Genomic DNA, 25464 nt, shown 5'->3' with positions numbered 1-25464 from the left:
TATTAAATAAATTTTTGAATAAGGCCGTAACGTATCAAAATGTGGAAAAAGTCAAAGGGTCTGATTAATTTCCGAATGCACTGTAGATATCCTACTGGGCATAGACATCAGCTCACAGTCTAGTTTTTATGTACATTTGGTTAAGTTGTCAACTAACATTAATTCAATGTGAAATAAACCAAACATTTCACCATATCATTGGATTTAGGTAAAAAATTTGATTTAAAAAAGGGGAAATTCCCTTACGTTGATTACTTTTTCCCTAATCCAATCAGTTTTGCCACCTTTTTTGTTGTTGAAATGACATGGAAACAACGTTGATTCATCCAGTTTTTTCCCCAGTGGGATGTATGTTTGGTTGTTGAGTCAATTAGACCATGCCCATTTTAAGCTTATCTTTCTAAAAATGAAAACGTTTTTTTCTGAATATTCAGCCAAGTTAACACCTTCATCTTGCTTTGTAGTATACCCCTTTGGTCGTGTGACCAGACTGGTGAGTCATGCCCAGGCTAGTGAGTGATGCCCAGGCTAGTATTCACCATCCTCAATGGTTAATCTGATACGAACACCACCTGTCCTCAAGCTTCTGCTCTGTCCCTCTTTTTGTCATTTATCTCTAACCCTCTCTCCCTGCCTGTCTCTCTTTCCCATCCCCTCCTTCCCTATTTCTCTCTCTCTGCAATACAGCATTAAATCTGAACATCAGGGCCATGGATTACACCCAGGATTACAGATTGAGAGACATCTCTTTCTGGCACTCTTCCTCTCTCTGTCACTTTCTCTCTCTCTCCACACAACATCCCCTCGTTCTCTGCCCTTCTCTCACACACTTCTACCGCTCTCACTCTTTTATTTCACGCCGTCACTTGATTCCACATGCCATCTCTCTCTCTTCCTCTCCCCACCCACCCTTCCTAACTATCTGTCGGTTCCTCTATCACACACGCGGTGTCTCTGTGTCCCTTCCCTTGGAGCGACTCCTTTTTGCTCCCCTTCTCTCCTCTCCACTTGTGTCTTCCTGTCTTTCAGCGTCACTCCCTTCTCTCAAATTGTGTCTTCCTGTCTTTCAGCGTCACTCCCTTCTCTCCACTTGTGTCTTCCTGTCTTTCAGCGTCACTCCCTTCTCTCCACTTGTGTCTTCCTGTCTTTCAACGTCACACCCTTCCTCCTCTCCTCCCTCGCCCTCTCTGACGTTCCTCGCCCCACTCGGACCATTCCAGTTTCACTTCAAGTCTCCAGCATGATAATCATTGGAACAACGTTGGTAAATCAAGAGCCATGGCTATCCGCGGGGATCTATCTGAGAGAAGAAGATTGATCCTCCTTTGAAAGTCATGCTATCAATTACACAAGGAATCACATACACATATAGCATCATCACCACATTGATCAAAATACAGGCTCCATGAAGGACAACACTCTATAATGGTGATGTGTATGCAATCATAAATTACAGACATATCATTTAATATATTATGACTTGGAGCACAGTGAGTGGGTATATGATTGAATTCCCTCTAGAGTTCAGGGGACAGCGACAAAAGGGCCCTGGCCTTGAGCGTGACTACAGGTATGTGTGCTCCCATGGCAATAGAAAGAAAAAAAACGTATTTCAGCGGTACAATTAAACAGTCAAAAGGAAAGGAAACTGACCTTTGTTGCCATTGGCAACTGAAGTCAAGCAAAGGAGGAGGAAGGAGAGAAAACTCATTCTGTCCATCTGAGGGAGGAAAGGAAAGGTAGAAGGGAGGAGGGAAGAGGAATACAGTACATGCATTAAACCAGGGGTGTCAAACTCATTCTATGGAGGGCCGAGTGTGCTGGTTTTTGGTTCCTCCTTTCAATTTGTGTCCAATTAAGACCTACACCACCAGGTGATGCGAGTTCCTAACTAATCGGTGACCTTAATTAATCAACTAAGTACAAGGGAGGAGTGAAAACCTGCAGACACTCGGCCAGCCTCAGAATGAGCTTGACACATTCAACCGATCAGCACTGGAAGATGGACTGAGGTGTAGAGAACATAGACAGGACAGGACAGACAAACACACATCAGTAAATATACTAATATATTAAGCCAACGGAATCTTCCGGCGCTATACTTTCACCTCATACAGAATACAGAGGAATAATGCATAATAAAAGCACAGTAAAACGACAGCACATGGGCCCAGGTCATGGTAGAGTTGAAGTGAACTGTAATAAATAGCCTAGTAGTGTCCAGTTATGCTGCATTCATTTTGAGATGGTAAATTACACAGTGATGTTATAGGTTATACAGGCCAATATGCTGCCTATGCACACACACCTACTCACTTGCCTGTGTGGGTGGGTTAAGGGTTTGGTGTCCGTGCCAGTTAATTGACAACAGTATTCAAAATGATTCCATGGGGTATTTGAGCCGTTATTGGCATCACGATACCACACAGTCTACCATTCACTGCCATGCGTAAAATCGAAGCCTGTCTAGGCCTATGCCTATATATTAAATCAAAACAAAAAACTTGAACGAGACTGTGTAGAGGGCCGTACAATATATATTCTGCTCAAAATGAATAGGTAGCACAGGTTGTTCCAAGGCTACACAGAGGTGATGCAGACATGCGACAATAACTAATCGATTGTATAGCCCATATTGATGGATAGGTGCATCAATTGGCACCATACGCAAGCAGATCTATATTTGGACCCTTAAAAATATTGTTTTAGACATAGATGCTGGTTACAATCAAAAACAGAAGAAAGCCGCTGTCAATTTCACATTACCGTGCTGAGTGTGAGGTGTTGTGGTACCCAACGCTACCCTCGTAGCATCCGCGCCTCTGCAGCTCAGCTATCCTCCTCCGACGCAAAAATATCTAAAGCGCAGGTAACGGAATTTCATATACAGATCTATTGAATATGCTCAAATGTGCACGCTTCAGTTTGATGCAAGACTGATACGAACGGATAGTATCTCAATGCCGATGTCCTTGTTTTCGGCAGACGTCGCATGAAGGGGCAAAAACGATGGGAATGTAACGCTGACGTCCCCTCCCTCTCGGTGTTTCTTAACCCGCCCACACTGCGTCCTCTCCCTCTCAGCTCCAATTCTCCCTGCCAAATTGCGTTCTCTCTGTTTATTGAATTCTCTGAGTGTCTGGGACAACGCGTGATATTACTCATTTTGGCGCAACATAATTATTTTTGTCTGACAAAGCTGGGGGCACGCTTTCTTATAACAGTCACTACCTTTCCCCGCCCTGACTGCAAAATGACGTCATAGCACCCCGTCTACCAGACAGCGTGTACACAAGTGGTGGAAAAAGTACCCAATTGTCAGAGTAAAAGTAGATACCTTAATAGAAAGTCACTCAAGTTAAAGTCACCCAGTAAAATACTGGAGTAAGTCGAAAAGTATTTGGTTCTAAATATAAGTATCAAAAGTAAATGCACTGCTAAAAATATACTTAAGTATCAAAAGAACAAATAATACAAAATTCCCTAATATAAAGCAAACCAGACACCATTTTCTTGTTTTTAAAAATGTAGACAGCCAGGGGTACACACTAACACTCAGACAATGTACAGTGTGTTTAGTGAGTCTGCCAAATCAGATGCAATAGGGATTCCCATGTGTGTTCTCTTGATAAGTGTGTAAATTGGACCGTTTTCCTGTGCTGCTAAGCACTCAACATGTAATGAGTACTTTTGGGTGTCAGGGAAAATGTATGGAGAAAAAAGTACATTAATTTCTTTAGGAATGTAGTGAAGTAAAAGTAGTCAAATATAAATAGTAAAGTACATACACCCCCAAAAAGTAAAAATACTTTAAAGTACTACACACACACACACAACTGACACACAGACCTCTTTGATTTTTAAAATCCAGCATTTTAATGAACATTACAAAAAGTTTATTTAAAATTATTTTTTTTCCATTTCTCTTTTCCTTTGTACATTTGGTAGCAATAAGGCAAAAAAAGTAGTCTCTGGAATAACAATTAATTCACATCAATTAATTATTTCCACAAGTATAAATATGATTAAAATGTGGGTTGTTGCTACAGTGAGTCACTGCTCTCCCAATGTGTCTCTGCATTGGAAAAGGATTGTGGTAGAAGTTGCCTCTTAACACAGACGTAGGAACAGAGTATCTGACAGGTCAAACATTCTAGATCTGACCTTGCGCCAGTGGTTAGGGAGATTTTTTTGACCAAGTCTTAAGAAAGATAGAGGACGGTGCTAGATCTCACTGGAGACCACGGGTGATGCTGTTGACATTGGTATGGTAATGTCACTCAATGTAAAAGTGGTGGTTTTGGTTACCTGTTGTTTTAGTTGTGAGTTTGTTTTCCAGTTTGTTCAGAGACAGCCAGGAAGGGTGTGTGGTGGCAATGGAGTGATAGGAGGATGGTGAATGGCAGACAAAGCCACGAGGAGAGGGGAGAGGAGGAAAGCATTGAATCCCTTCATGGAATCTTATCCAAATCTACAAAATGGTCTATCATAAAACCCTCCTAAAATAGCTATAAAATCCAGTCTCATCACGAAATAACGGAAACAAAATCTGAATTGAAACCAGAATAAAACGTAAAAACATTCGTTGATAATACAAGGCCATTCTTGAGTCACATGTTAGTGTGTACAGTGTTTTACAGTGCTTCTTGTGAGTGTTGGCCAACGGATCAATGAAAACACTCCTCAAAAATATATAATTCCAGTCAGAGCAGCAATCCTTGGTTTTTTTTGTTCTCCCAACAAAATGCATGTTAAAATAAAATCTGAAAGTGCCAAATACATTTCTGTTGTGCCTGAACCATAGCCATGTCTGTGCAGGTTTTTTCTACACCGAGTAGAGAATACATTAAGAATACCTGCTCTTTCCATGACAGACTGACAAGGTGAATCAGGCGAAGCTCAGATCCCTTATTTATGTCACTTGTTAAATTCACTTCAAAATCAGTGTAGATAAAGGGGAGGAGACAGAACAAAGAATGATTTTTAAGCCTTGAGACAATTGAGACATGGATTGTGTATGTGTGCCATTCAGACATTGAATGGGCAAGACAAAATATTCAAGTGCCTTTGAACGGGGTATGGTAGTAGGTGCCAGGCGCACCGGCTTGTGAAGAACTGCAACGCTGCTGGGTTTTTCCACACGCAACAGTTTCGCGTGTATCAAGAATGGTCCACCACCCAAAGGACATCCAGTCAACTTGACACAACTGTGGGAAGCACTGGAGTCAACATGGGCCAGCATCCCTGTGGAACGCTTTCAACACCTTGTAGAGTCCATGCCCGACGAATTGAGGCTGTGTGTGGGGTGGGGGGCAACTCAATATTAGGATGTTTTGTATACTCCGTCTATATGGACTTGAGGGGAGGGTTGAAACAGGGAGATCATAAAAACAGAGCAGTCTACGGACCCAGAGCCCGTGAGTGGCGAGTGCAATATTCTGTGTATACAAGACGTCAGTCTCAAGTTCTCTAAAATCAAGAAAACACCCCGCGATTGGCTCACAATTGTGGCACAAAAGGTTATTTCCTGTACCCTCATCTCCCTGGTCTCAAAAAACGTGCGTCCTTTCCAAATCACAAAAATAAATAGAAAACAAACGTGTACACACAAATAATATTAAAGGCTTTAAAATATTTTCTGATCTGCTCCTAGTTAAAAGTCACAGTTCCCTTCAGTCACATCCTGGGTGGAGATTCAGCCAGAGACCTGAGAGAGAGAGAAGAGAGGTGAGAGATTAATTGAGGTGACTTTCCCCCCTTACAAAAAGCACTTTGAGCATGTGGTGGAAAAGACCAATAGAAATCCAATCCGTCATCCTAAATATGATCATATATCCACAAGTAACATAAGCTACAACGACATTTCTACCTCTGTTTCTGTCTATTCATAAAGATGTTGTGAAGATCCCTCTATATGCATTAGGAGAACTTTGTAAGCCTAAACCTCTAACAAATTGGAAAAATTGGCAGCATTTGCTTTGGATCAGAATCTTTCCCATTCATTTTAGATCTGCATATTTTGAATTCATACCAATTATGAAGTATGAAAACATCTGTCAAAAGTCAATTTTGGGGTGAACTATGCCTTTAAGTTGAATTCATTATCTGGAAACTACCCTTTGCCAATATGAAGACCGTAATGAATAATCGAAACTTAGGGAATGTTTTGACAAGGATGTAAAGTAAACTAGGGCTGGGACGAAAATCGTATAAAATCGAGAATTATGAATAATAGTTTAAATACATTTCTTTTAGGACTTTCAACTTCATTTTAAGTAGATTGTTTACCCAATAGCATTTTTTCATTTTTACATGGAGGGTAAAGTTGGTAATGTCTCAACGAGGGCAGAAATCATTGTACGGGCAGTACAGCACTGTTGAGAGGGGACGCTTCATTTCCTAAAGTTCCAAGTAGTCAAAATCATACATTTCTGAGATGTATACCACACAGCTTTGGTGACACCTACATTAGATATGTCGCATTATGAAACATTACAAGCTCAGTTTTTTTTCTCTCAGATAAAAAATATATAATTGTCAGTTTTAGGGCTAGTTCACCCAAGTTACAAAATGGCATATTGGTTTCCTTATCCTGTAAGCAGTCTTTGGACAAGGTATGAAAGCAACCAATGCTTTCGTTTTGTTTACCTGGCCACGGTTTCAAATGCTTTTCATCTATAAGTAACTTACATTTTTTTTATATGTTATGTCGATTTGGACCTTAATTGCAAAAAATGCTAATACAGCTACCATTGAATGTGTGCCACAAATGCTAAAACGTTAGCATTTGATATAAGAGGCCAGGTAAACAAAACCAAAGCATGGATTTATGTCATACCTTGTCCATAGACAGCTTACAAGGTAAGGAAACCAATGTAATTTTGTACTATCCCTTTAATCATTATCCAAAATTCCATAAATCGCCACAGCCTTACTGTAAACACAGAAAAGTATACAGAAGCTTGCATTACCTAACATAGTTCTAGTCCTCCTTTTTCTCGCTTCGTTCTTTTCTAGGTACCAGAACCTTGCGGAGATATGGGATGACTAGATACAATGTGAAGAAGAATATGTGGCCACAGAAATAAATGGATGAATAGACCTGCAAAACAGAAAGACAAACCGAGCACATTAAATCCTCATCCAGACATCCATTTCCCCAACCCAAGTCAAGAGTTTAAACATATGCCAGACAACTGCATTTAGCACACAATAATCTGAGTTCTAACATGTTTGTGGCATTACAAACTGCCAGCTACCTTTAGCCACTTTAAATAAAGTAAATAAAGAGTCGGAACATTTATAATGTGTTACGATGTGCTTATGATAACATTCCGAAGGCTTATTACGCTTTTCTAAGCTGTTTATTACCCTGAGCCACTTGTCGTAGGTGAAGAGGCAGAAGGGCACCAAAGGATAGCCCATGAAGAGCCAGTGGATGAACTGCTGGACCAGGTAGATGAGGGGGTAGAGAGGACTGTTGGCCAGGCGGGTCAGCAGGGGACTGTCCCTCACCAGCGCTTGGGCCTGAGACAAATAGGGATCCGCATACAGCATAAAGATATAGTTATATGGACACGGACGCACACACAGTAATCCAGTAACGCATACAGGGCAGAGAGTTTGAGAATCCTCCAATAGCTTAAATGGAGATCTTGACCCTTTGTTGTAGACCTGCTTGAAAATAGATTAGCACCGACAGGTTCTCCTCTTGAGGATTAAAATTCACAGGTCCAGAGTTTGGAAAACATCACAAAGAGAAAGATGAAATGACAAGCACACGGTTTACATGCTCCCAATGTTTGACGCAACTATGTTGACTACTGAGGGTCAGGTCGCCCTCGCAAAATAGGTTTCTTAACCTTACCTGCTTAAATGTAAAAAAGGTTAAATAAATACGGTACATTCCCACCGTGGTCAAGACATTGACGTGCACAACATTGAAAGCATCCAAAATAAGTGAGGCGGCATTTTCCTGGCTCCTCAGGATTCTCTCTCAATCTCTGGTGCTTGTTTCCATAGAAATATAATTACTAGAACAGCCATTCCTAATCAAGTCACTGTTCTGTGATAGGTGGACATATTGAGTGTACCCATAGGAGTAAAGCAGGAAGTTCAGTATTCAAGTAGTGCTTTATTAGAATTCTTTCCAATATTTACTCATACCTGTCTCTCCACATTTACGATGATGAACTCCATGGAGAAGCAGAGGAGGTATCCGGAGTGCGTGCCATGCCAGATGGCCAGGAATGCGAGCGCGGTCACCTGAGACAGGAGCTTATTGCCCAGGAACTTCAACCGCTTAAACACGTGCCTGGAGGAATGTTACAAACCACCAAATATTGTTAGATATACCAGTACAATTTTTTTATTTAACCTTTATTTATACAGCTTAGTCTCAGTAAGATACAATCTATTTTGAAAGGGACCTTTAGCAACTTTAGTTTCAGTCAGGTACTAACCTAGCCATGCATAGTTTTAAATCAGGCACTAAGGTCCTTGCTATTTTGACCCTATTCCCTCCTCTCTTCTCCAGACCATTTCCGGAGACCTTCTCCCTTACCTCACCTCGCTCATCAACTCATCCCTAACCGCTGGCTACGTCCCTTCTGTCTTCAAGAGAGCGAGAGTTGCACCCCTTCTGAAAAAACCTACACTCGATCCCTCCGATGTCAACAACTACAGACCAGTATCCCTTCTTTCTTTTCTCTCCAAAACTCTTGAACGTGCCGTCCTTGGCCAGCTCTCCCGCTATCTCTCTCAGAATGACCTTCTTGATCCAAATCAGTCAGGTTTCAAGACTAGTCATTCAACTGAGACTGCTCTTCTCTGTATCACGGAGGCCCTCCGCACTGCTAAAGCTAACTCTCTCTCCTCTGCTCTCATCCTTCTAGACCTATCGGCTGCCTTCAATACTGTGAACCATCAGATCCTCCTCTCCACCCTCTCCGAGTTGGGCATCTCCGGCGAGGCCCACGCTTGGATTGCGTCCTACCTGACAGGTCGCTCCTACCAGGTGGCGTGGCGAGAATCTGTCTCCTCACCACGCGCTCTCACCACTGGCGTCCCCCAGGGCTCTGTTCTAGGCCCTCTCCTATTCTCGCTATACACCAAGTCACTTGGCTCTGTCATAACCTCACATGGTCTCTCCTATCATTGCTATGCAGACGACACACAATTAATCTTCTCCTTTCCCCCTTCTGATGACCAGGTGGCGAATCGCATCTCTGCATGTCTGGCAGACATATCAGTGTGGATGACGGATCACCACCTCAAGCTGAACCTCGGCAAGACGGAGCTGCTCTTCCTCCCGGGAAGGACTGCCCATTCCATGATCTCGCCATCACGGTTGACAACTCCATTGTGTCCTCCTCCCAGAGCGCTAAGAACCTTGGCGTGATCCTGGACAACACCCTGTCGTTCTCAACTAACATCAAGGCGGTGGCCCGTTCTTGTAGGTTCATGCTCTACAACATCCGCAGAGTACGACCCTGCCTCACACAGGAAGCAGCGCAGGTCCTAATCCAGGCACTTGTCATCTCCCGTCTGGATTACTGCAACTCGCTGTTGGCTGGGCTCCCTGCCTGTGCCATTAAACCCCTACAACTCATCCAGAACGCCGCAGCCCGTCTGGTGTTCAACCTTCCCAAGTTCTCTCACGTCACCCCCCTCCTCCGCTCTCTCCACCGGCTTCCAGTTGAAGCTCGCATCCGCTACAAGACCATGGTGCTTGCCTACGGAGCTGTGAGGGGAACGGCACCTCAGTACCTCCAGGCTCTGATCAGGCCCTACACCCAAACAAGGGCACTGCGTTCATCCACCTCTGGCCTGCTCGCCTCCCTACCACTGAGGAAGTACAGTTCCCGCTCAGCCCAGTCAAAACTGTTCGCTGCTCTGGCCCCCCAATGGTGGAACAAACTCCCTCATGACGCCAGGACAGCGGAGTCAATCACCACCTTCCGGAGACACCTGAAACCCCACCTCTTTCAGGAATACCTAGGATAGGATAAAGTAATCCTTCTCACCCCCTCAAAAGATTTAGATGCACTATTGTAAAGTGGCTGTTCCACTGGATGTCTTAAGGTGAACGCACCAATTTGTAAGTCGCTCTGGATAAGAGCGTCTGCTAAATGACTTAAATGTAAATGTTAAATGTCTATCCAAGATCCCTGGGACATCCTTACCCAATTAAGGTGGAATTTAAAATGGTTACAGTACAGATCCCAGAAAGAACTAACCTGGCCATAAATAGTTTGAGTTTTAGTCAGGCACTAACCTGGCCACCCAGGCGTTGGTGTTTATGTTGAAGGAGGCGATGGTGCCTGTGAAAAGGGGTGTGGTCTCAAACGTCCACACCTTCATATTTGCACAGGCGTCCCATTGGTGTTCGCCATTCTGACCCAGCCCATTATAGCCGAGCCCAGAGAGTATACAGACGCCCTCCTGAGTCACACACAAAAAAAAGCCTTTTACAAACACTTAAATAACTTCTTCCTGAAAAACCTAAATATAGGGTACCACTGATATACTGGGCTCCCAGACCAGTTTCTTCTCACCTGATCTGACGTAGGTGTGCCCCAGTGGAACTATTCTGTGTGACAATGACAGGTGTGTCTGTAAAGGTTTCATTTCCAGGCTGCACCCGCTTCCAAATGAGACGTTTTACATACCAAGTGCTGCTACTCACCGCTATGACCCAGCAGCTCACATATTTGTACAGGATGACTTTGGCCCAAAGGAGGATGAAGACACAGCGGTACCAGAACGGCTGCGCCTGGAGAGACACGCATTTTGACTAAGGACGGTGACATTTGTCAAACAGAACGGATGGAAATGTGGCTTTGGCTTCAAATCAGTGATGGTAAAAACGTCAGGAATGCTGGTGCAAAAGCAAGGCTTTCTTACGTCGTACTCATCTGTTAGGTAATAGCTATCTGGGTAGTGCGGACTAAATATTGCGTAGATCACCAGGCAGAGGAGGCCGAGGGAGAACCGCTTCATAGCAGGTATAACACTGAGAAAAATAAAAAGATTGTTAAATAAACCCATGTATCCATCCCCTTCCTCTCTCTGCGCGCACGCGCGCCCCCCCCTCCACCCTTCCCTCCATCCATTCCTCTACCTGTTAGGTGGCTGTCCGGGGCAGTCGGTGAGCTCCCCTTTGACTAGCCTCTGGTAGCTGCGCAGTGTGAACTGGGGTCCCACCAGAAAGCCTCCGTAGAAGTAGGAGAAGCCGATAACCTCCAGCAGAGAGGGAACATTGGCCAGGGCTGACCTCTTCTGCTCCTCATTCAACTTGGACTGGTGGGGTGGAGCGAGAGGGAGGAGAGTGAAAATAGTGGTTGGGAGCCAGGGAGAGGGAGAAAGGGGAGGGTCAAGAGTAAAAGGGGAAAGGTTGGGTAAAAGACAAGGGAGAACAGAGAAAGGGAAAGCAAAGAGGGGAAAAGGGTAGAAGGAATGTGAAAGAAAGGTCAGGAAATAGAGAAGCATTTTTAACACAAAGTCACTGGCTGAGAGAGAACAAGCTCCCTGCATATCCAGTTACCCAGGGTTCTTATTGAAAGCTGCTAACGGTTGGACCGCAAACTCAATTTAACCAAATAGGACTACTTAACAGGCATTTAACTAGGGGGCATAAAACTGCTGAGTTTCCAAGTGCAAACCCGTGGCATGTTTCCAAAACACTACAAAAGACAATAGTCCAACAGTCAACAGTCAGCAACAACAACCACCCAAGGTATTTGGACTAAATATACAGAAACATTGTGCAACAAATGACAGAGACGAGGGTGATGATATTTGTAGACATACAACAGGACCTCATGCCTGCCTTTCGTGGGGCTTTTTGGCGAGGCAAAACGAGACACAGTACAGTAACCAGACTACGGGGGCGTCCCAAATCGCACGCTATTCCCTACATAGTGCTCTACTGTCGTCCAGAGCCCTATAGGCGGTGGTCGGAAGTTGTGCCATTTAGGAGGCCCCCTACATAAACAAACAGAACAGGTGAGCAGCAAATGTAAGAGTAGTGTAACAGAGTAATGAATGATGACCACTAGACATTTGCCTGTTTGTAAATAGACAACTTCCTCAATGCAAACACACACTACCTCAACTCATCTGACTGGATGTGTGGACAAAGTCTCACTCAAACTGCCACACACGCACACAGGAGAACTTGGAAAAGGTTGAAGCACAAACAGACAAGTACACGGAGAGCAAAATAACAAATAGAAGAGAAAAAAAAACAGATTTGACCAATAATCAAATGGCAATAGAGAGATCAATCAACTCACTGGTTCCTGGCCACCGTCATAGTAATCAAATGACAAACCTGAAATCAAAGAGAATGCAATTGGCATCAGTCACTATGTTACGAAAGCTGCTAGGATTGCCACGATCATTGGAGTTAATACTTTGACTGTAGATGTTCCTCAGCTGCAGAGATGTAAAAGCCATGACGGAGTTTAGTAGGATTGTTAGTACACTACGCAAAATATGAGCCATGTTATCTCTGAGGCTAATGAACAACTACTACAACACAAGTTGTCAATAAGAAAAGAAAAAGGATATGGGACAAACAATCAATCAGCAACGGGTGTTACACAAAATAAGTGGGAAACAAAAAGAGAGGTTGTACAGAGCAGTGAAGAGAGGGTGTCCGTGGTGAGGTGACCATACCGATAAGTTTCAGTGCAAGGACACATTGGGGCATGGTCCATTTGATATCGTATTCTTCTGTAGCTGTGTAGTAGTAGCCTGACAGCAGGTATGCCTACAGAGAGAGAAGGGACAATTGTTTTGATCAAGTCTCACACTTAAAAAAGGAGGGAGGGAGGGAGAGAGCATTACGTCATAAAGTGGCAGTGCTCGACCGTGCTTCAGTACTCCAGTGAAAGCAAAAAGGACAGAGGATATCCTAACATGAACAGCAGAAATTACACAGACAGTGCAGCTCTTCAACTACTGTAGCAAGGGAGGGGCAACAAGAAAGAGAGAGCGAGAGAAGCTGCCTCTACCACCTGACCCTGCATCACAACAGAACACAGGAAGAGATTGAGAGAAAAGGAGAACAAATAAAGAGCGAGAAAGATTGAGAGAAATCTCACCATTTGAAAAATAAAGCTGGACAGGACAGTTGTTATCGTCCTTCCCATAAGCCTCATCATCAGGAACTGGACAAGGACGCATAATGCAGAGTGATAGAGCTGTGTGCCTGAAAGAGACAGAAAGGTGGAATGATAGTGGGACAGAGGGAGGAAGGGAAAGGGGCAGAAACATGGATTTTAGCACAGAGAGAGAGAAAAAGAAGAAGAAAGAGTGCATTCTTGCAAGTTGAAGATGAGCAAGTCACAGGTTGTGAAGAGGATTTTTTATTAATTTATTTAAATGATAGATTCCAAAGACAGGGAAAGTGCAACAGACCTGCTGTAAAAATCCAAGTGCAGCAGAGAACAAGGGGGAAAAAGGTTGTGTTATTAATCCCCTACCATTATGTAAACTTCAAACCACCCATCCCGCTCTAGACTCCCTCAGTCAGTCAAACTCTTTACTTCTTCACAATTACTCATGACTTGGTGGAAACTGGTTAGGTTAGCTATAGCGTACAAATTGAACAATAGACCTTGAGCTAATCCAGGCGTGTCAAACATACGGCCCCTGGGGAGTTGAGCAAAATACACACATATATTTCTGGGGGAATTAGCTCAAGGTTGCAAAGGGTCAGAAACTTTTCCAGAAATTTTACATGGGAAGTTAAGCCCAGGAAATCTGTGCATTTTGCTTAAATTCGTCAAAAAAAGTTAGCTTATTAACAGTGAAGCTTTTTTGTGAGACACACAAGGCAATTCTAGGCATATTTTGGTTAAACTATCCTCAATTCAATGGAATTGCAACCATCTGCATGCACAGTGCATTCTTCCATCACATGTACAGCTGATTCTCAAGATCTCTCAAACTAATGACATGCTATTGAGCCCACACTACTACACTGTCTACACTACTATATGCTTTCTGGTAAGTTTTGATTACAATACCGGGAGGGGTGAATATATTTTGACATACAGTTGAAGTCCGAAGTTTACATAAACTAGTTTTATTGACTCCAACCAAAGTGTTTCAACCACTCCACAAATTTCTTGTTAACAAACTATAGTTTTGGCAAGTCGTTTAGGACATCTACTTTGTGCATAACAAGTCATTTTTATAACAATTGTTTACAGACAGATTTTACTTAATCACAATTCCAATGGGTCAGAAGTCTACATACACTAAGTTGACTATGCCTTTAAAACTGCTTGGACAATTCCAGAATATGATGTCATGGCTTTAGAAGCTTCTGATTTAATTTACATCATTTCAGTCAATTGGAAGTGTACCTGTGGATGCATTTCAAGGCCTACCTTCAAACTCAGTGCCTCTTTGCTTGACATCATGAGAAAATAAAAAATAAAGAGACCTCCACAAGTCTGGTTCATCCTTGGGAGCAATTTCCAAACGCCTAAAAAAAAGGTACCACGTTCATCTGTACAAACAATAGTACGCAAGTATAAACACCATGGGACCACGCAGCCGGCATACCACTCAGGAATAAGACGCGTCTCCTAGAGATGAATGTAATTTGGTGCGGAAAGTGCAAATCAATCCCAGAACAACAGCAAAGGACCTTGTGAAGATGCTGGAGGAAACAGGTACAAAAGTATCTATACCACAGTAAAACGAGTCCTATAATCGACATAACCTGAAAGGCCGCTCAGCAAAGAAGAGGCCACTGCTCCAAAAATCGCCATAAAAATCCAGACTACGGTTTGCAACTGCACATGGGGACAAAGATCGTACTTTGAGAAATGTCCTCTGGTCTGAAGAAACAAAAATAGAACTGTTTGGCCATAATGACCATCGTTATGTTTGGAGGAAAAAGGGGGAGGCTTGCAAGCCAAAGAACACCATCCCAACCATGAAGCACGGGGGTGGCAGCATCATGTGGGGGTGCTTTGCTGCAGGAGGGACTGGTGCACTTCACAAAATAGATGGCATCATGAGGAAATTATGTGGACATATTGAAGCAACATCAGTCAGGAAGTTAAAGCTTGGTCGCAAATGGGTCTTCCAAATGGACAATGACCCCAAGCATACTTCCAACGTTGTGGCAAAATGGCTTAAGGACAACAAAGTCAAAGTATTGGAGTGGCCATCACAAAGCCCTGACCTCAATCCTATAGAAAATTTGTGGGCAGAACTGAAAAAGCGTGTGAGCAAGGAGGCCTACAAACCTAACTCAGTTACACCAGCTCTGCCAGGAGGAATGGGACAAAATGCATCCAACTTATTGTGGAAGACTACCCAAAACATTTGACCCAAGTTAAATAATTTAAAAAGGCAATACACTCAATTAGTATTTGATAGCATGTAAACTTCTGACCCACTGGGAATGTGATGAAAGAAAGAAAAAAAATCCAGAATCATCTGGCCAAGTGCATAAAGTTCAGCAACCCCTGACAAAAGTCCCTCTACTTCTATTCGAGGTGAAAATTATGAACCAGACACCTTATCGATAGCAACAGCTCATGGTCTTCCTGGAATCAAAAGTTTTTTTTTTTTTACTCAGTGGAGGAACATAGTCAAAGAAATGCTGATGAATATCTTGCTCCAGCTGTGTATGCACCTGTTTCACCTCTGATGCTGACAGGTATTGGAAGAGATTTCTGAATGTTCTTCGCCCAGCATAAACCCCCAACCAGACGTGCTTTATCTACTCATTGACTGGATGCAGAGTTCAAGTGAAGGTCAAGCAAATCAGAGAAAGCAGACTGTATTGCAATCATCTCTGAATGGTGGTTGAATGTTCATGGGCAAGGAATAATTAACTACATCACCGCCACCCCTCAACCAGTATTCTACAAGAGCACAGACACACCGGTCTCTACATTGCAGAAGGGCTGAAGGCAGTCATTAAGTTATAGCAGCAATCTACCTCACCAAGCAGTGAGAAGAATAAGAATACCACATTGAAGCTGCCCAGCAACACCCATTGGGGTGGTGTTGTCATCATGTTTGGCAGTCTCCTGGAGGGGAAGGAGTCGCTCCAAGAAATGGCCCTATCACAGTATGCTGATATGGATAGCCCCATCAAGAGGATCCTCCTGGATGATGTATTTTGGGAGAGAGTGGTAAGCAGCCTGAAACCTATAGTAGTAGCCATTGCATAGATTGAGGGAGACAATGCCATCCTGTCTGATGTTCAGACTCTGCTTGCAGATTTAAGAGAAGAAATCCGTACTGCCCTGTCCACTTCACTGTTGCTCCAAGCAGAGGGAACTGCAGTTCTGAAATACATAAAAAAGCGTGAAGACTTCTACCTGAAGCCCATACACACCACAGTGTACATCTAGGACCCCAAGTATGCTGGCAAGAGCATCCTGTCTGGTGCAGAGTTCAACAAGGCCTATGGTGTCATCACTACCGTGTCTCGCCACCTTGGCCTGGATGAGGGCAAGGTTCTTGGCAGTCTGGCAATGTACAGCCGTGGCCAAAAGTTGAGAATGACAAATATTAATTTCCACAAAGTCTGCCGCCTCAGTTTGTATGATGGCAATTTTCATATACTCCAGAATGTTATGAAGAGTGATCAGATGAATTGCAAAGTCCCTCTCTTTGCCATGCAAATGAACTGAATTCCCCAAAAACATTTCCACTGCATTTTAACCCTGCCACAAAAGGAACAGCTGACATGTCAGTGATTCTCTCGTTAACACAGGTGTGAGTGTTGACGACGACAAGGCTGGAGATCACTCCGTCATGCTGATTAGGTTCAAATAACAGACTGGAAGCTTCAAAAGGAGGGTGGTGCTTGGAATCATTGTTCTTCCTCTGTCAACCATGCTTACCTGCAAGGAAACACGTGCCGTCATCATTGCTCACAGGCAAGGATATTGTTGCCAGTAAGATTGCACCTAAATCAACCATTTATTGGATCATCAGGAACTTCAATGAAAGCGGTTCAACTTTTGTGAAGGCTTCAGGGCCACAGGACCGTCTCCTAAAGTTGATTCAGCTGCAGGATCGGGACAACACCAGTACAGGGCTTGCTCAGGAATGGCAGCAGGCAGGTGTGAGTGCATCTGCACGCACAGTGAGGCGAAGACTTTCGGAGGATGGCCTGGTGTCAAGCAGGGCAGCAAAGAAGCCACTTCTCTCCAGGAAAAACATCAGGGACAGACTGATATTCTGCAAAAGGTACAGGGATTGGACTGCTGAGGACTGGGGTAAAGTAATTTTCTCTGATGAAACTCTTTTCCGATTGTTTGGGGCATCCGGAAAAAAGCTTGTCCGGAGAAGACGAGGTGAGCTCTACCATCAGTCCTGTGTCATGCCAACAGTAAAGCATCCTGAGACCATTCATGTGCGAGGTTGCTTCTCAGCCAAGGGAGTGGGCTCACTCACAATTTTGCCTAAGAACACAGCCATGAATAAAGAATGATACCAACACATCCTCCGAGAGAAACTTCTCCCAACCATCCAAGAACAGTTTGGTGGCGAACAATGCCTTTTCCAGCATGATGGAGCTCCTTGCCATAAGGCAAAAGTGATAACTAAGTGGCTCGGGGAACAAAACATCGATGTCTTGTGTCCATTGCCAGGAAACTCCCAGACATTAATCCCATTGAGAACTTGTGGTCATCCTTAAGAGACGGGTGGACAAACAAAACCCCACAAATTCTGACAAACTCCAAGCATTGATCATGCAAGAATGGGCTGCCATCAGTCAGGATGTGGCCCAGAAGTTAATTGACAGCATGCCAGGGCAGATTGCAGAGGTCTTGAAAAAGAAGGGTTGGCACTGCAAATATTGACTCTTTGCATCAACTTAATGTAATTGTCAATAAAAGCCTTTGACGCTTGTAATTATAATTCAGTATTCCATAGTAACATATGACAAAAATATCTAGACACTGAAGCAGCAAACTTTGTGGAAATTAATGTGTCATTCTCAACTTTTGGCCACGACTGTACACTTCCAAGCAAGGGCTTTGGGATGGAGATGCAATATGGCAGTAGTGCCAACATATGTCATCAGCCACCTGGTGGAAGGGACTTTGTGGATCTGAGGCTCTCTCCCCTGTTGCCTCCATCCTCCAAATCCCACCAACATCACCCACCTCAGAGCGCAACCGGTCCTTGTTTGGGAACACACACAAAGCACACAACAGGCTTACCAATACAAGGGTTGATAAATTGTTGGCCATCCGGGCAAATGCAAGGCTTTTTTAGCCTGACAATGAGCCATCCTCAACAAGGTTGGAAAGTAACAGTGAAGATGAGGCCTCAAAGACTGATGTTCAAGAGGTGGACATTGAGGAGGTCCGGGGAGAAGACATGGAAGCCTGAGAGGAAGACAACCAAAGCTTTAGTTTCTAGACTATCATTTTACAGATGTATGTTAAATGTTTTTGGGAGCTGCGATGGATCATTGGGGATCATTCAATATTCCCTTGTGTTGTTCAGTGAAATTATCCCACTTGAAGAGCCAACTCATTTAAAGTTAAATTCGTAACTAAATTGTTTTTTTACATTTCTATTGGAAGGATTTAATCATTTACAATTATGTCTACTTATGATAAGGTAAAAGGTTTGTTTGTCTCCATATATTGTAAATATATCCAATGCAAAAAACATCTACATTTAAAATTGTATTAATATTCATTTGCATACATTTCTGTTCATTCCCATGGAAAGTCCACCATTGAATATTCCCCAAAATATGCAACCAAAAGCTCAACCAAATCAAAACTGTGTAGAAATTATAAAGGACTTACATTTATAGTCTCTTCACTTTGTCCAGCTTTCTAACAATCAGTGAAACGATTGTCAGGGAGCATGAAATACTCCAAAAACTATGGATAGAGGACTGTATTTTGGTCATTTTGACGGTGAGGAAATATAACAAATTGTGTGTGCAGCCCGCCGGACCTCGGTGAAGACTGAATCAGGCTCGCGGGTCAAAATGAGTTTGACATCCCTGAAATATAAAGATCCCACCCTTAAGATACTGTCCTGTTCTAGGCCCTGTTCCCTTGCAGCGTTACACACTAGGGGTTTTTCTTAGTATGGCATGGAAGGCCCTGAAGCAATAATCAAAGCTACAAAACACCAACTTGTTTCAAATTAAATATATAGAGACCACATTTATTTGGGGTGGGAATCAGAGTTGGGGAGGGGGGGGATGCTTCTACATAGGGTCACAAAAATATTTTTATAAATTCCCTGGTTTTCCCCAGAAATCCCAGTTGGAGAGTAGCCAGAATCAGGAAGGAACCAGGATTTCTGGAAGAGCAGGGAATTTATTGAAAGTTTCCAGATTTTTCCAATCCTACTCCCACAGCCGCAAAGTAATGGTGAGGCAAACTGTTTTCAGAAATGAGCCACTTTACCCTGTCAATATCCTCCCCCACTCTGGAGTTAACACCAAGAAAATAGGTCCACATCACAACTCCGCAACAGTTTCCCTGCCAACATCACCACCATAAGGAAATCATTACCCATTCCCCACACCCCACTACTCATTCACCTGGCTGAACTTACATAAGACTCCTGAACAGCTAATCAAATGGCTACCAAGACTATTTGCATGGATCCCCACACTGCTGCTACTCTATTATCTATGCATTGCCACTTTAATAACTCTACCTACATGTACATAATTACCTCGATACCAGTGCCCCCCCCGCCACACACACACACACACACACACACACACACACACACACACACACACACGACACATTGTGCCGGTACCCCCTGTATATATCCCTGCTATTGTTATTTACTGCTGCTCTTTAATTATTTGTTAATCTTATCTCTTAATTATTTAGGGATTGTCTTAAACTACATTGTTGGTTAAGGGCTTGTAAGTAAGCATGTCACTGTAAGGCCTGTTGTATTCGGCGCATATGACAAATACAATTTGATTGTTTTCTCAACAACCCACCTGCTCTCCCACCTCCCAGTCACCTGAAGTTCTGATGTTCCAATATTGTTAAAAGTTATTGATGACACTATTTAGCCATTTCATGTAGCACTGCTCAAAAACAAGCTCCTGGTCATAGCAAACTTCTTAATCATTTTAACGTATTACAAATGTATAAGCATGAGCTGAAATACCTACCAACTTCCACCTTCATTCATTTCCTCTCTCCATCCCCCAAACCACTTCCCCACCTCCTTTCTCTGCCTCCCTCCTTTCTCTGCCTCCCTCCTTTCTCTGCCTCCCTCCTTTCTCTGCCTCCCTCCTTTCTCTGCCTCCCTCCTCCATTTGCCTCCCTCCTCCATTTGCCTCCCTCCTCCATTTGCCTCCCTCCTCCATTTGCCTCCCTCCTCCATTTGCCTCCCTCCTCCATTTGCCTCCCTCCTCCATTTGCCTCCCTCCGTCCCTTTGCGTCTCACCAAAGTTGAAAGCTGCCAGAGACAGTCCGGAGATGGCGTGGTATAAGTGAATGACAGTGGGTGGCTGGTGGAAGAAGAATTGCCGGTACAGCAGGGCACAGGGGTACCCTGAAGGAACGACAGAAAGAGAGAAAGGAGGAGACAGTTAACATGTGAATCAACACGAGTGAATCATTCTAGACAAGAGCCCTTAGTGCTGACAGCAAAATGATGACCTTGTAGTTCAGTGCTACAACCTCAAGATAAAACAGAGACGTTTATCAGTGCACACCCAGGGATGCAATTGGTCTGGGGCCCGCCGGGGCCGAGGTTCTGTACCTTATACACAATTCATACCACAAGATCTAATGAACTTTTGATTTGATTTTTTATAAATGGTTTTGTACCGTGTCTCCCACCCAACGTAGTCAATGCATACGAGACTCTGCACGCACTTTTGACTGCTCGCACAGGCTGCGCAACTATATAAAATTGCTGCCCACACACCCCCAAAAAATGTTTAACACGGAAAAATGCCTCTGCCGAGACGCACTCTGAAGATGCTGCTGTCCACATGTACTTTTCCTCAGCCAACACCACGAGTAGCCGAACACCAAAATCAGACAACCCCATAGTTGAATATGGCACGCTTTTTCAGTTCTGCCCACAAATTTTCTATAGGATTGAGGTCATGGCTTTGCGATGGCCACTCCAATACCTTTACTTTGTTGTCCTTAAGCCATTTTGCCACAACTTTGGAAGTATGCTTGGGGTCATTGTCCATTTGGAAGACCCATTTGCTTCCTGACTGATGTCTAAAGATGCTGCAGCAAAGCACCCCCACAACATGCTGCCACCCCCGTGCTTCACGGTTGGGACGGTGTTCTTTGGCTTGCAAGCTTCCCCCTTTTTCCTCCAAACATAACGATGGTCATTATGGCCAAACAGTTCTATTTTTGTTTCTTCAGACCAGAGGACATTTCTCCAAAAAGTACAATGTCCCCATGTGCAGTTGCAAACCGTAGTCTGGCTTTTTTTTAATGGTGACTTTTGGATTAGTGGCTTCTTCCTTGCTGAGCGGCCTTTCAGGTTATGTGGATATAGGACTCGTTTTACTGTGGATATAGATACTTTTGTACCGTTTCCTCCAGCATCTTCACAAGGTCCTTCGCTGTTGTTCTGGGATTGATTTGCACTTTTCGCACCAAATTACGTTCATCTCTAGGAGACAGAACTCGTCTCCTTCCTGAGCGGTATGACGGCTGCGTGGTCCCATGGTGTTTATACTTGCGTACTATTGTTTGTACAGATGAACGTGGTACCTTTTAAGGCGTTTGGAAATTGCTCCCAAGGATGAACCAGGCACTGAGTTTGAAGGTAGGCCTTGAAATACATCCACAGGTACACATACAATTGACGCAAATGATGTCAATTAGCTTATCGGAAGCTTCTAAAGCTATGACATCATATTCTGGAATTTTCCAAGCTGTTTTAAAGGCATAGTCAACTTAGTGTATGTAGACTTCTGACCCATTGGAATTGTGATTAAGTAAAATAATCTGTCTAAACAATTGTTGGAAAAATGACTTGTCATGCACAAAGAAGATCTCCTAACAGACTTGCCAAAACTATAGTTTGTTAACAAGAAATTTGTGGAGTGTTTGAAAAACGGGTTTTAATGACTCAAACCTAAGTGTATGAAAACTTCCAACTTCAACTGTACCTGTAAATTACTGTAAATTCTAAATAAACAGGTTTAACAATACATTTCTGTAAAATGTACTGTAATGGAATACTGCTAAACATAACATTATTTTGAATTTACGGTAACATAGTGTACAGTGCATTTTGGGACATTCAAGTCATCAATATGATGCTAACTAGCAACAAGATCATTTTTAGAGTTTGCAATGTAGCTAATTCTTAGCCCAATGGGGTAAATGCAGATGTAGTAAACCCCATTCGTCAACCCATTTATTAGCCACCATGATGCATCAGTTGGGCTACAGCCAGGTGATAGTCTAATGCTTTTAGCTAAATAGTGCAAATTATATTTTAGATGGTGTTAGCATAATTTTATTCCATTTATATTGTAGTGGAATGTCTTTAAAAAGTCACCAGAACTGACCTTCTCAGTCATTCTACAGAAATGTTCAATGTCCATCTGTGACCTTTGTTATTTATTTTTTTAAGCTGTGGTGGAAATCTGGAAACACTGACCAATCATTGTTGTTTTGGATCCCTGGACACTTCAAATTAATTGAGAGCTTCAGCTCAATTTGTATGCCTAAAGCTGAGTGACTTTTCATGTTTGAATATGACAAGTCATGCCACTGGAATGTCATTATCTGAGCATTACACAGAAATCACATGCTATTTGGCTGTGAAGAAATGGGGTTAACAACTGCCAATGACAGCAGTTTGCTAACTAAGAGCCTGTAGTTTTGCAGTCATATGTGCTTTTGGTGCATATTGTTTAGGTTAGTGCATTATAGAAAAAAAGAGAAGAAAAAAAAAAACACTCCCAATTGAACCACTCTGCACACACTCCCACACTCACAGTTTTCTGGTGTGTGTGTTTATGTGTGAGTAACTGACAACGGTAGACATTGGCAGTAGAATTAACAGCTGGTAATCACATTTAATTTACTTCCATAAAGTATAGAGGTGGGGAGGTCTTGCAATCTGATACCTTCAGTGTGTCACAATCACAATGACTGGTAAAGGTAGTATAGTAGTTTATATAAATTCTAAACATTTACAAGATTGTAAACATGGGGCCTACTGTGTAAACATGGGGCCTACTGTGTAAACATGGGGCCTACTGTGATACAACATGAGCCAAAGGCAAGAGATCTACAATTATAGGCTACAGCAAGAATAAACAATATCAGGGTATCAGAAGCTGAAAAGCAACAGCAATTAATTTAAGACAATGATACTGAAATAATGCACTATTTGTTAGTCAATCCCTGCAAATGTGACTTCAGAAGAAAATAATGTTCAGAGATGACAAAGACACCCAGCTACCTGGTATACACCGACCATGTAAAGTAAACCTGTCCGTACTGTATGTTACAACCGCTTGTAGTGACCTCTTCTACCATAATCGCTAGCTAACGTTAGCTAAAATATGAAATAATGTGTTTTCTGGGAATCAGCAGAGCAGAGAATGCGCTCTGCTTAGTCTTGTGCCCGCTCAACCTTGCAGCCCGCCTGGTCAGCTTGCCAAAACAAGGCTAACTAAGTGCATTTAGCTATTGTATTATCGTTCGGCTTGCCAGCGGGTCTACTCGCTGGCTAACGTTAGTCTGGCTAGTCACTGCAGCTGAGCAAGAGACATCAACGTTACCTGGTTTAGCAGTGTGTGTTGCTGCACTGTTTTAAAGGTGTAAATCAATATTATATTGGCACATGGTTATGTCAGAGAATCTACTGAAAGATGTCAGAGATGACTGAATTGAACTCACCGACTAAAACGGACAGAATCAGGCGAACCGCAGGTTCTGGAGAACCTAAAGATTCCGACAATTTCTCCATCAAGGGAGCCGCCATCTTTCGTGTGGGCGGAAGTGGCTCTGGTGATTCCGTAGATGTGTACCTTGGCGAGCGTTCCACTCTCTCCTTTATATGCCCTTGTCGATTTAGCGCTCTCCACCCCTTTCCCCTCTCTTTCTTTAATGTTCATTCTTCGCCTTTCTCACCACATCGACTTTCAATCTCGTTTGCCCCCAAATTTCGCAACATCTGATCAATCTACTGCAACCTCTCTCACTTAAGTAAAATAATATACAGCCTACTGGTGTTGTAATATAGTGCATGTTGATCTTAAATTGTTACGAAAATAATACAACTTTTTTTAGTGGGCAAAAATACATTAGGTTGTATCTACACACTTCCATCAATACAGTAGACAAGGTTTTCCTCCATCCACTGCCTAATATCATATTACATTCTGTTGTCAGTGCTGATCAACAGTGGTGTAAAATCCCCCCCCTGTGGCATTAGTTGGGAATTACGTGTTTGCCGAGGTAAGCATGCACCACCAGGTTTGTTTTCCCTAATGATTAAAGGCCCACTCTTTAGGTTTGTTTTCCCCAATGGTTTTAAAGGCCCACTCTTTAATTCGAAAAACAACAAAACGTTATCCCGCCACGTGGTTTTATATACGGCACCTCAGTACCTCCAGGCTCTGATCAGGCCCTACACCCAAACAAGGGCACTGCGTTCATCCACCTCTGGCCTGCTCGCCTCCCTACCACTGAGGAAGTACAGTTCCCGCTCAGCCCAGTCAAAACTGTTCGCTGCTCTGGCCCCCAATGGTGGAACAAACTCCCTCACGACGCCAGGACAGCGGAGTCAATCACCACCTTCCGGAGACACCTGAAACCCCACCTCTTTAAGGAATACCTAGGATAGGATAAAGTAATCCTTCTCACCCCCCTTAAAAGATTTAGATGCACTATTGTAAAGTGGCTGTTCCACTGGATGTCTTAAGGTGAACGCACCAATTTGTAAGTCGCTCTGGATAAGAGCGTCTGCTAAATGACTTAAATGTAAATGTAAATGTAAGAAGACTCCAGGCTGTAATTGCTTCCAAAGGTGCTTCAATAAAGTACTGAGTAAAGGGTCTGAATACTTAAACTGTGATATTTCAGTTTATCATTTTTTTGACAAACTTTTACAAAATGAAAGTAGGCCTATTGTATTGTTGTATATATCATACAGTGACGACCTTAACCCGATACCTAGCCACTTACTCAAGAGGGCAGGTGTTGGGTTGACAGTCGGTTTAAACCCCGGTCTGGACTACATTCTTACTTTGCTACACTGGTGTCAGAAGTGGGATGCCCCCCAGTTGTGGTCATCGAGAGCAAATCCCAAGGATGCCGGTGTGATCAATTTACTGGGAGTAATGAGCAAGGACGCGCATTCTGAAGAAAGGGGGCGAATTTAACCCAATAATAGCAATCTCGTCAAGGGGTTCTGATCTCTTGGCCTAACTAATAGCTAAAGTATTGGATTGACATCACTGAGTGTTCA

The 25464-nt window shown here is 43.2% G+C and overlaps 2 protein-coding genes across 2 annotated transcripts in view; both read right to left on the bottom strand.

Moving 5' to 3' along the window:
• The window catches only part of LOC115142252 (calsyntenin-3-like), a 40980-nt gene extending 37872 nt beyond the window's left edge, over positions 1 to 3108 (bottom strand). Inside the window, 2 exon segments of the mRNA XM_065000133.1 lie at positions 1654 to 1720; positions 2767 to 3108. Coding sequence (XP_064856205.1) covers positions 1654 to 1720 — 67 coding nt within the window. The 5' untranslated portion in view covers positions 2767 to 3108.
• A 744-nt stretch (positions 3109 to 3852) lies between these two features.
• Positions 3853 to 24040, bottom strand: LOC115141326 (lysophospholipid acyltransferase 5-like). The gene is made up of 13 exons (XM_029680069.2): positions 23892 to 24040; positions 20443 to 20550; positions 13110 to 13216; positions 12682 to 12775; positions 12297 to 12334; positions 11123 to 11301; positions 10906 to 11014; positions 10688 to 10774; positions 10277 to 10443; positions 8167 to 8314; positions 7372 to 7527; positions 6972 to 7102; positions 3853 to 5707 (listed from the first exon to the last, which is right to left on the bottom strand). Exons 1-12 carry the CDS (start codon positions 23974 to 23976, stop codon positions 6983 to 6985), a joined length of 1398 nt encoding a protein of 465 aa, XP_029535929.1. The 5' UTR covers positions 23977 to 24040; the 3' UTR covers positions 3853 to 5707; positions 6972 to 6982.
• Between the last annotated feature and the right edge of the window lie 1424 nt (positions 24041 to 25464).

Source organism: Oncorhynchus nerka, linkage group LG14, assembly GCF_034236695.1.
Source record: "Oncorhynchus nerka isolate Pitt River linkage group LG14, Oner_Uvic_2.0, whole genome shotgun sequence".
NCBI lineage: Eukaryota > Metazoa > Chordata > Actinopteri > Salmoniformes > Salmonidae > Oncorhynchus > Oncorhynchus nerka.
The sequence above is the reverse complement of the archived record's forward strand: the minus strand, read 5'-3'. Positions and strand labels throughout refer to the sequence as shown.